Source organism: Nicotiana tabacum, chromosome 16 (assembly GCF_000715075.1).
Source record: "Nicotiana tabacum cultivar K326 chromosome 16, ASM71507v2, whole genome shotgun sequence".
Taxonomy (NCBI): Eukaryota; Viridiplantae; Streptophyta; class Magnoliopsida; order Solanales; family Solanaceae; genus Nicotiana; species Nicotiana tabacum.
In genome coordinates, this window is record NC_134095.1 from 156,487,469 (window position 1) to 156,499,431 (window position 11,963).

The 11,963-nt window shown below is 33.5% G+C and overlaps 2 protein-coding genes across 2 annotated transcripts; one reads left to right on the top strand and one right to left on the bottom strand.

Moving 5' to 3' along the window:
- The first annotated feature begins 1,990 nt into the window (after nt 1-1,990).
- LOC107822002 (AT-hook motif nuclear-localized protein 20-like) lies at nt 1,991-3,838 on the top strand. The gene is made up of 2 exons (XM_016648495.2): nt 1,991-2,918; nt 3,326-3,838. Exons 1-2 carry the CDS (start codon nt 2,373-2,375, stop codon nt 3,638-3,640), a joined length of 861 nt encoding a protein of 286 aa, XP_016503981.2. The 5' UTR covers nt 1,991-2,372; the 3' UTR covers nt 3,641-3,838.
- A 4,589-nt stretch (nt 3,839-8,427) lies between these two features.
- On the bottom strand, nt 8,428-11,517 carry LOC107822003 (1-aminocyclopropane-1-carboxylate oxidase homolog 1-like). The gene is made up of 3 exons (XM_016648496.2): nt 11,402-11,517; nt 10,233-10,554; nt 8,428-8,868 (listed from the first exon to the last, which is right to left on the bottom strand). Exons 1-3 carry the CDS (start codon nt 11,446-11,448, stop codon nt 8,599-8,601), a joined length of 639 nt encoding a protein of 212 aa, XP_016503982.2. The 5' UTR covers nt 11,449-11,517; the 3' UTR covers nt 8,428-8,598.
- Between the last annotated feature and the right edge of the window lie 446 nt (nt 11,518-11,963).

An 11,963-nucleotide genomic window follows, 5' to 3' on the forward strand; every position in this document is an offset into this window, starting at 1 on the left:
CACAATTGAAGGTACACCAGTAGAGCCCATACTCTCATCACAATTAGGGTTTTAACTTTAGGAAAAAATTCAATAAACAATCATGGAATAAAAATAAAGTATTAGATGAGAAAACAATACCAGACTTCTACACAAATTCTAAAAACAATACTCTCAAATATCAGAGAAAGTCATCAAAAATTGAAACTTGATCACCGATTCAATCGTCACCGGAGGAAAGAGGAAAATGCGATTCACATGTTGAGGGTACCATCAGAAGAAAGCCCTCAGAACAAGTCACCGAAATCGTGGATCTGATACCATAATAACATCTCAAATCCGAATTAATCGTGGAAACTTTCAAATAGCAAACCCTAGAAATGTCTAATACGACATGAACGAGTAGAGAGAGAAATTTTATTTATGCTGTAAAATGTCAAAATGAATTAGTCTCTTACAAAAGAATTATCTAACTATATATATATATACGAAACAATCGGGTCGAGTCACTTAAATAAAGAAGGATCCGCGACCATTATACAAAGAAGGAAGTTGGTCCTGGACTAATGCCTTAGTGGGTTTTGCAATGTGTTGGGCTGAACAGCCCCAACTCCAACAAAGCCCTTAGGCTTTGTAATTAGACTTGTACTTCTTATTATTATACAAATCATTTCCAATTCAATATATAGCAACAAATTACTTAGAGAGAGATAAGAAATCTATTTTATTTGAATATAGGGAAGCATCTATGGATGTTCATCGGTAAGTAAGGTATGACATTTAGTCATTTCGGTTTGGTATATTCGGTATTCGATTTCTTAAAATGCTATACTAATACCATACCAATACCTATTTGGTATGGTTCGACTTTTCTCCTTTCGGTTGCGATTTATTCGGTTCGATAATTTCGATTTATTCGGCTTGAATATTAACTATTGTATAGAATCACATACTGTAAATTCTTGATTAATGTACTCAATAAAACGTTCTAAGCTCACCAAGTGTCGACAAAATCTTTGTCCAAAACCATCAAATATCAACAATGAGAAAAAAGGTACATAAAGGAATACATTTGATCATTAGAAATATTATGTTACTTGCTTAGAGTTAATTGTTGAAATTAGAGAATACAACAAGGACTAATCTAACGTATGCAATAACAATACAAGAGTAACGGAGTAAGAAACACCCTAAAACCATTAAAGCATTACGTTAAACTACTTGGCAACCTAGAAAGTAAGAATTAGAATCTGCATCCTAACGTGTTACTCCATTTTCCTAAATAAGTACATGAGCTTTATTACCAACCTCAACATGAATGCCAAAGAGAAGTATTTTGTAACTTAGTATGTTAATCAATAATATTTGTAATGTGCAATTTAGTATATATTTCGGTACGATATTGGTATTTCGATGTTATTTTTTTAAATACCAAATGTCATACCTATTACCAAATTATTTTAAATACTCAAACTAAATACCAAAATACTGAACACCATATATCAAAATTTTCTGTTTCGAAACGGTAATTAGGTATTTACCTTATGCACAGCCCTAGAAGCATCTAATTAACAGGCATGTTAACAACACTATGGAATCTACTTTTTGTTATTATCCGTTTGTTTTCACCTTCTCCCATCGTAGTTCCACTTTTTTAAATAAAAAATAAACACAAATTCATTAACTCCCTTAACCACCTATTAATTTTTGTCCTGTCCTTTTTCCAATTGCTGCTTTTTCTTAAAACCTTGTTAAGTATCCTGAGATTACATGTTCTTTACATTATCGGTGCATATACAAGTTAATTCAGAAAGTGAAAGATTTAGACTATATATAATGACAATGGAAAGATTTTTTATATTATAGATAAATTTTAACCCATAATATATTGCAAAATAATTATTATTTTTTCCATATTACAAATTATTGCATTTTTAAAAATTTACTTGTAATTACCTAATAAATAACCTGATTGTTTAAATATTCTTTCACTACCATCATGAGTGGAACTTAAAACTCATAGTTAAGTCAAAAGGTAAAAAGAGAGGAAAACCCCCTCCTATCTCCTAAACTCTTTCTTCTTGTTCCTTCAATTACCATCATCAAACTTCAAACCCCAACCTCTCCCTCACTCTCTCTCTGCCCTTGCTTAGATCCTTGTTGAATTATATCAGATCCATACTTATCACTTTTCCCTTATTAGCATATAAACAAATTAAACCCTTGGTCTCAAGTTTTTAATCTATGTAAATCTAGTTAGTTAATTTCACATAATACCAAAGGGAGGAAGGATCAAAGATCTAAGCAGCTAAGAGTACTATCTTTTCTCTTGTTTTTCCTCGTCTTAACTTAATCATTTCTCCACTTAAAAGACCCATATTTGAGCTTCAAACATGGCAACCCCCTGGTGGACAGGTCAAGTAAATCTAGCTGGAGGTGAAACATCATCCCAAGCCGACGCACCGACATTCAAGAAGCCAGATCTGGTCACATCTATGAGCGACAACATTGGATCAAGAGATGACGATGAAGAAAGAGAGCAGAGTCATTATGAGCCTAAGGAGGGCGCAATAGAGGTCGGCACACGCCAACCTCGTGGACGCCCTCCTGGCTCGAAAAATAAGCCAAAACCGCCCATTTTCATGACAAGGGATAGTCCAAATGCATTAAGAAGTCATATTATGGAAGTAGCAAATGGTGCAGATGTAGCTGAAAGCATAGCACAGTTTGCAAGAAAGCGTCAAAGAGGTGTTTGTGTATTGAGTGCTAGTGGAACAGTAACAAACGTAACCCTAAGACAACCATCTGTTCCTGGTACTGCTGTCATGGCATTACACGGTCGTTTTGAGATTTTATCGTTGACCGGCGCTTTCCTCCCCGGTCCTGCTCCGCCTGGGTCAACCGATTTGACTATATACCTAGCAGGTGGACAAGGACAGGTACTATTTAATTGTATAATCATCTCTTACAAAAATTTAAACTGTTAGAATTTTTTTTTTGCTAAGAATGAAATTATTTATAAATAATTATATGCACCATTACTAAAGTAAGTGCCATCAGTAGCACGCTTAAGTGGAGATCATTGGTCGCTAGAAACAACTTCTCGCGGAAATACAGGGTAAGACCGCATACAGTAAACCCTTATGATCCGGCCCTTTTTTGGACCCCGCGCATAGCGGGAGCTTAGTGCATTGGCTGCCAGGTAGCACCTAAGTTGTTCAAATTACACATACTTTTGGTAATTCTAACAAAAGGGGTTCCTAATTTGTCTGCTTAATTCTAAACCTTCCAAAGCAAATAATAGAAGAACGGTTAAATAATTACTTATTATATTTTTCCTGGACAGGTCGTGGGTGGAAGGGTAGTAGGGTCATTAGTAGCTTCAGGACCAGTTATGGTGATTGCCTCCACTTTCTCAAATGCTACATATGAGAGGTTGCCATTAGAAGAGGAAGAAGAAGGTGGAGGCGCCGCCGCAGCACAAGGACAACTTGGAGGAAGTGGATCGCCACCACCACCACCACAACAAGGTGGTATGGGTGATATTCCATCATCAAATATGCAGACAGTGTATAACTTGCCACCAAATTTGCTACCTAATAATGGTGGACAGTTGAACCATGAAGCATTTCTTTGGCCACATGGACGCCCTTCTTACTAAAATTAATGGTAAAATATATGTTAATAATAGTTAAAAAAATTATTTACAGAGAAGTAGAGCCTGGTCCCCTCCTTAATTAATTTATGTTTGTGTGGCCAAATTTTGAGAGTAGGTTAAAGAAAAACAAAGGAATTTAAGGTTTTATTATTGTATATTATATGAATTATATTATATATTCTCCTTGTGTTCATTTCTCTATTTGTTCATGTCAGTCTTACGCATCCATTACGCTAATCTTTTATGTGTCATTCCAATTTTATCGCATGTGTACTCGAAGGGCAAAGCAATGCACTATATTTTATTTCCAGCCAAAGAAAGTGTAGAAGCAAATAAAATGATGCCAAAAAAGAACTGAAGATTTAAGTCATCAATTCAACAGTCTGGCTCTTCGGTATGCATGAATTGCTTACTTTTGAGTTGAGCTGAAAATAGCAAGTGATTTAGTTTATTATTATTATTATTATTATTATTATTATTATTATTATTATTATTATTATTATTATTATTATTATTATTATTATTATTATTATTATTATTATTATTATTATTATTATTATTATTATTATAGTTCAGGTGAAGTCATTCCAAACAGCATCATTCATGTTGGAAGCACTAAATTTCTTCTGGGAAAGTAATTAAATTAGATAGAAAGATGTAAGATCTATTTGCCAATATAGTAATTAAAAATGACACGTAACCTATTATCTCGAGTTAACTACATTAATAGTATGTATAAATATCATATTAACTAGTGTACATAGCTTAAATCCTTTTTTATTGGTACAGTATTTCAAAAATCATTATGGTAATGTTTAAGATTGAGCAAGAAAGGATGTCATTGCAGCTCTTTAATTTGAAAACAAATGTACACGGAAAAACACATCTATCTCTGTCGTCCTTTTTGGCCCTTTAACTATCAGCATACTTTATAAATATAAAGTTTGCTTTAACATTGAATAATTAAAAAACCTATCTTATTTTGACATTGAAGTGACAGCCTTTGTTTATCTAATGTGAGTTTTCCTACTCAAATTGAATACATAAGACGAGCAACGTTGTATGAAAGTGCATTATTGGGATTTGGGATCAAGAACAAACATACATATGACAAGATGAATAGCATAGTCGCAGATATTAAAATGGATATATAGTCATACAATTATATATAAGATCTTAAATATAATGAGAACTCATAAAAACTGAAAGTAGCACACATGGAAAATAAAATGCGCGTGCGGATTTGTCACTAGATATAATTTGGTCTTTTACTACATAAACCTTCAAATTAATGTATTGCCCCCCACGTGTGAAATTAATATCTATATATGGCATATTTTAGACTATAGATTTTACTCCACACATTTTAGTTTATGTGACAAAATTTTCTTATTTGTTCGCTCCAAAGAGAATAACATATTTTTATATTTGAAAATTATTTAATTTTAAATTTTTATTTTATTCATTTTACCTTTAATGAGAAGCTTTTAACCACACAAATGTTATATTCACAAATTTTTTTATCATTTAAGCTTTTTAGAACATAAATTTCAAAAATATTACTTTTTCCTCTTAAATTCCATACCGATCATCAAACTATGTCAGATAAATTAGAATAGAGGGGATAAAAGTGTTTTGGTTCTTTTTTAAACTCCATACTTAGGCCAACACAATCACAAATATTGCGACAGGGGAGTAATAAATAAATAAGTGTCCTTAAGCAGCGATAAAGGTGCATGTTTGGTAGAGTGCTACTACAGTTGTCACAAAAGGAATAGTTTATTAGTTAGACAATAAAGTAGGGTTTCCATCACTTATAGCCTTTAGGCCAAAGTTTTTTTTTGGCCAAAAGTAATTTTTTGATGGTTGGTCAAGCTTTTGAAAAGGAAAAAAATATTTTTGAAGAGAAGCAAAAAAAAGTAGATTCTCTCCAAAAACACTTTTCTGAGAAGCACTTTTGAGAAAAATACATTTCGAAGCAGTTTTCAAAAGCTTGGCCAAACATTAATTACTGTTAAAAAGTGCTTTTCAAATTATTTAGCCAAACACAAACTGCTTCTCACCAAAATTATTTTTTTAAAAAGTATTTTTGAGAAAAGAACTTCTCAAAATAAACTGATTTTAGAAACTTGGCCAAACAAGCTATTAGTATAATTAATCTAGTTTATGTGGTTGAGGTGATTACGGGTTATCCTGACTAAACGACAAATATATAGCAGTAATATAATAATAAAATAATGACTTTTAGTAATTTGTTTAATTCATGATACAAAGTGTTAAGACTAGTGTTATGATGAATCTAGGTACGTGTATGTGTGTGTATATATATTATTATATATATATTATGGTTAATCCCTTTGGAAAATGTATAAAATAATGAGCAGTACGTGCTAGACTTTTTAATGGTGGCTCATATCATGTGGCTACAGCAGCTCAACGGAAAATTATAATTTAATGTTTAATTAATTAGTTAACCGAAGTTTTAGACTTGAATTATGTTGAATATGGGACCTATGACAGATTAATTCGCACGTTAATTTGTTATTTGTTTAGCATTCACTAAAGCAGTAGGTTACACACCTGTCCATTAAAATAAAAGCAAGTCACAACCATATATATGGGTGTTTCATTACTAGCTCGTTAATAATACAGTCAAACCTTTTTGAAATGGTTTCGCTTGTTCGGATAATTTTTGACTATTATAGTGCAATATTGTTATAGAAAATATATAATATGAGATAACATGAAAAATTAGTTCTAAAAAAAATCTTAACACAGTTACAATGAAATATTATAGAAGATGATTGTTATAGAAAGTTTGAATGATGTAGACGAGGACCAGTCAAAGCCTTTACTCAAGCAAGAGGCAGGGCAGCTGATGATAGGCTATAATTACGTATTTTTAGTCACTTATTACACTTAAATTTACTGCAATTTAATTAAGTTTGAACTTTAATCGCTAGTGTCTTGCACTAATTGTGTGTTTATGCCTTGTAGGAGTGATTCTGAGCTATGTAGATGTTATGAAATGAATTCAAGTGATTTGGAGCTTTGAATTTTGAGTAAAAGCCCAAGGAATTAAGGCGAGATCGTATTCGGGGATCAACGGATGATAGAGCAACAAAACGAAGAATCAAGTAGGCATATTACGTACTGTCTAGTAAAATATACATAATATTTTTCTCAGAACTCCATTTGGGCCTCACAATATATGGTTGGAAAGCTAACTCAAAGAGCTACAACTTTCCTGTTTTATATTTTTTTAAATTCTAAACGGAACAGGGTGAAAAATGCGGTCGCAACCGCGACCGCAGACCTGACACGTACTGAGGCAGTACATTGGGAAAGTACAGCGCCCGTATCGCGGCCGCGGACGTCCAGGCCTGGAAACTTGTCTTTTTTTGCGTAGGAGAAGGTATAATTATTTGGTCCCGACCCTACTTGGTATATATACATGGAAAACGGTATTTTGAGCGAAGGAGACCAATTTTTTGACACAGATTCGACATAAGGAGGCAAAGACCCAATAAGAGCAAGGCGGGGAATTATTCTACGAGTTTTTCCTTCCTCTTCTTATTTTTCATTGTTGGTTATGAATTTTAGTATTGTAGTTTTACATACTATTATGAATAGCTAATTTGTTACCTAGGGTTTTGATAGAACCTTTTGTAGGATAAATTCTTGTTATGTTTTTATATAATTGAGCCGTAGTATTTTCTCTATTTGTTCAACTATATTATTCTTGTGGTTGCTCAATTAGCTGTGCCTATTTAGTATGTATTACTCGGGAAAGAGGCATATTTAGGTAGTTGTTGAACAACATCACTTCCGATGTATGTGAGGAATCAATAACCAAGGGTTTAAAGGTGGGATTAGGGATAACGAAACCTTGGGTGCGATCTAAGTGAGCTGTAATTAAAACCAGCTAGCGTAACTCGGGAGAGTATGTCTAGTAAATTGTCGTAATTACTCGGGAGAGAATTACAACACGCAGAGTGCTCATGATCGGTAGAGAATACTTAGGCAAAATTATAGAAGACATAGCGGCCGGAAGTATTCCGACAATTGGGGAAATCATAACTCTAGACCTCCTTAATCTTTTCTCTAACCTGTAGTATCTTTAGTATTAATTTATTATTTTAATTTGTTAGTTAGTTAGTTAAACACAAGAATCTTAATATCTATAAGTTATGAATTGTTCAAGCTTGTATTCTTGGTGATAGTAAACAACTGTAGCTAAGCCGTCTTAGTTCTCTGTGGGATTTGACTCCGGACTTGTAAACCAGATTATATTCGCAACGACCGCTTAGTCCTTTTTATAAGCCATAATTGCGCGTGGTTAGCAGCCTGATGTACAAAGCATCTTGCGTTCACGCAGGGTCCGGGAAAAAGCCGCAACTTAAATAATAATATAAATAGTCTATCCTAATACAAGCATTAATGATTGTTTTCACGGCTGCTTTACCCGAGCAAGGTGATTGGCAAAAAGAATAATCCGTAAAAGATATGCTCCAATATTTTTTCTTATCGTCATCTTATGTCAAGTAGTACAATATCATGAAAAATAGACCATTACTAAAGTAAGTGCCATCAGTAGCGCGCCTAAGTGGAGGTCGTTGGTTTGAGCCATGAAAATAGCTTGTTGTGAAAATGCATGGTAAGACTGCATAAATATCTTTTATCTACGGGATATCTCAAATACAAACTGATACAGATAAGTACGTATCAATAATTGAGGATATCAAATAGAAAAATAGAAAGGAAAAAGAAAAAGGTAAAACAGAGGATTCTTCATTTACACATCCCCATTTTTCTGATGCAAACTTCGAATTCTGAATCTGTGATAATTGGAGAAACAAAGTGCTGCAACTGCACAATCTACAGAAATCACCATCACCATCCATTTTCAATCTTATTTTTTATACAAAAATGATACAATATTCAAAGCATATATATAAACTCTACTTAGAAAAAATTCCTAGAGTCTTAAATGGAGAAGTGAAGGGCCGAGCTCCAAGTCCTTTGGAGTTGTAGTAGGATACATAATCTCTCACTGTTGTTTCCTTGTACTTGGGAGGATTTTCATCCGACAACAATTCATTTATTGGTCCATAGAGTCTGTCAAATGGCTGAAATTGAGTTGTGAAAAAACATGCAACTGAAATTCTTGGCCCAATATGTTTTGACAATACTATGTGCTCAGCACTTTTGAACTTGTCATTTGAGAGAAGCTGCATTGCCGAAAAAAGTTGTCCTTAGTTCAAATGGAGAAAGAGAATCCAATAGAGTCAAATTCAGGAGTTAAAATTAAAGGGAAAATGTATAAGTACCCCTCACCTATATCCGGATTCCCAACTATACACTTTTTTTTGCGGGAATCCTATTACCTCTCTAAACTTATTTTAAATGGAATTATTTGCACCCTTAACGCTGACGTGACCGGGTGTGTGTATTTCACTCTCCCATAAGCAAGAAAAAATAGTTTTCAGATTATTTTTATTCCTTTTTACCATTTTTTTTACTTTTTTTTCCTTTTCCTTTTTCTCTGTCTTTTTTTTTTTACTTTTTTTTTTTCATTTTTTCTCTAATTCCGGCGGATATTCATTCACTGGTGACTTTGTCTAACCGTTTTTCTTCTATTTTTTCTTTTCACACACAAATTAAACTCTGAAAAAGATTTATTCATAAGCAAAGCAAAATACACTCAGATTTGGGGGGGGGGGATCCATCATCGAAAAATCTTCCCACGCCGGAAAAAAAATGATGTATTGAAATTTTAACTGGAAAAAGTTTTCTCAGCTTATATTCGTTTTTATTTCTTTTGCTCTTCCTCCCACACATAAATTACACTTTCAAGAAAAAAATTTATATATATAAAACAAAACACACTTAGATCGGGATAAAAATCTGTTGCCGGAAGAAAAAAACTTCGCCGGAAAAAATGATGTTTGTGAAATTCCGACGACCACCATTTTATGCCGCCGGTGACCAAAACAAAAAAAGAAGAGAATGAAACGACCAAAAAAAATGAGAATAATAAGAAATAAGAAAAAAAGGATAAGAAAAAGAAGAAAGAATAAAAAAGTACTAAAAATACATGTGGGGGCGTGTGTAGCTCACCACTTGCCAAGAATTTGGTTGTCAGCATTAAGGGTGCAAATAATTATATTTAAAATAAGTTTAGGGGGTAATAGGATTCCCGCAAAGAAAAAGTGTGTAGTTAGAAATCCGGGTATAGGTCAGGGGGGTACTTATGCATTTTCCCAAACTTAAAAGGTTCGATATGCTGAGTTCTTTTAAAAACAGGGATTCAAACTTTATCATTTATATACTTTTCAGCTATGTTGCTCGTACTCTCCAAAATTGTTGCCGAACTCCTGGTAGATCCTTAAAAATGCACTACTTTTGGAGGATCCGACAAGTACCATACAATATTTTTGAAGAGTCCGAGCAACCTAGCTTTTCAATGGTTCTCTCATATATCTACAGTTTTTATTGAAAAAATGATGTGTCCGACTAAACTCACTTCTAACACTCTAGATCCGCCTCTAGTCAGGGTTACTAGACTAATATAATTTGTTTTAGGTATACTTACGTGCAAAGGGTCTCCAAGATTGATGACTAGAGCGCCGGTCACCGGATGAATATCAATCCATTGATTTTGGTGATAAATTTGAAGGCCACCAATGTGATCTTGTAGAAGAATTGTGAAGAAATCTGGATCCGTATGCTTTGTAATTCCAAGAGTCTTGTTTGGCTCAGGACAAGGTGGATAGTAATGACTGAGAATGAAATGTCCTTTGGCACATTCCATTTCCAGCAAGTGATTTGGCTTCAGTCCAAGTGCCTCTGCTAGTAACTCAAATATTGTATGGCCCAACTTTCTAACATGTTCAGAATATTCAAGTAATTCCTTCCTAACATAGAAGAAAAAACAACGAAGTCACACATTTATAGTAAAACACAATAAAGTTGCATAGTAAAAACATATTGGTAACATGACCAATCATATAGTATTTCCTAACTGAGATAATAGAAAAATGAATTTCCGGATATTTTTGCTTTTTGAAAGAGTAATTTCTCATTGGTAGAGATGCATCGGAAGTTTCAGGATGTAAATTTAATGGGTTCAACTTCTCTGTGTCGAAAGGTATGAGTTCAGATGAACCCATAGCTAAAGAGCTGCATCCGCCCCCGAGCAGAAGCCTTAAAAGTGAACACTACTAGTGGCACACTTACTATGAGGAGCGAGCTAGAACGTGACTTACGGCCTTACGAGTTCGAGCTTTTGTTCAAACTATGTATTTATCTCAAGAAATTCATCGAATATGAACAATTTATTAATTTAGAACTCAGTAACTTAAACAAATTAAATTCTCGAACTCATAGATGATAAACTTCAAATCCTGACTCAGCATCTACTTATTATATCCCATTTCAACCTCGCTTTATCCTTTCGTTAACTAACCTACCTTACTTTTTAACTACAGATAGAAAATCATTTAGGTAAATAGCTTATTTCATCATGGATCCCTAAAATTTATTGAAATTGCAATAAATATGAACTCATAATTTAAGAATACAATGAATTTAATACTAAAAACCTTAGTGGTTGAACTCATAAAGTTTAAATACTGGATTCACATTTGCCCTACATAGCATAGTTCATAAGTTGTATTCTTCTATTAAAAAAAACTAAAATTTCTACAGCATATCAAAAAGGGTGTTAGCAGAAAATTTAATTGCATACAAAAATTTAATTACCTGCACGTGTCTGGTAATTCATCACTACGAGGAGAATTAGGAGCCATGACACAAGCTAGTGTATCCCTCCAATTTGCAGCCTTAGACCGATAAAGATGAGAAATTTTATTTTGGGTGACAACTCACCCAACAATAATCGTATAAGGCTACCCTTTATATTTGACAAGTGTGATTGTGGGCCTATTTACTGACATTGACTTATAGATAGAGAAAAGAAAAGGTGAATTGATGGAATGTGGGCCACCTAAAGGATTAGATATAAATATAAATAAAAGTAAATTGGACTATTGTCCCACGTAAAAGTCACTGTTTCGAAATTTTTTAATTTGTGTCTTCTACAACTGACACTAGTTGTATGAGACAATTTTTTTGTTTTACAGTTTTGTGGACCCAAATTTCTGTGGACCCAAAAGTGTAAGATTGGAGTCCACAAATTTGTGAGACAAAAGGAGCCTCATACAACTAGTGTAAGTTGTATGAGATACAAAATAAAACTTCTCCACTATCTCCGTCTGAATTGAATTAAAGAAGTTGAACACTTAAAAATAAAAGCTTTTCGGTT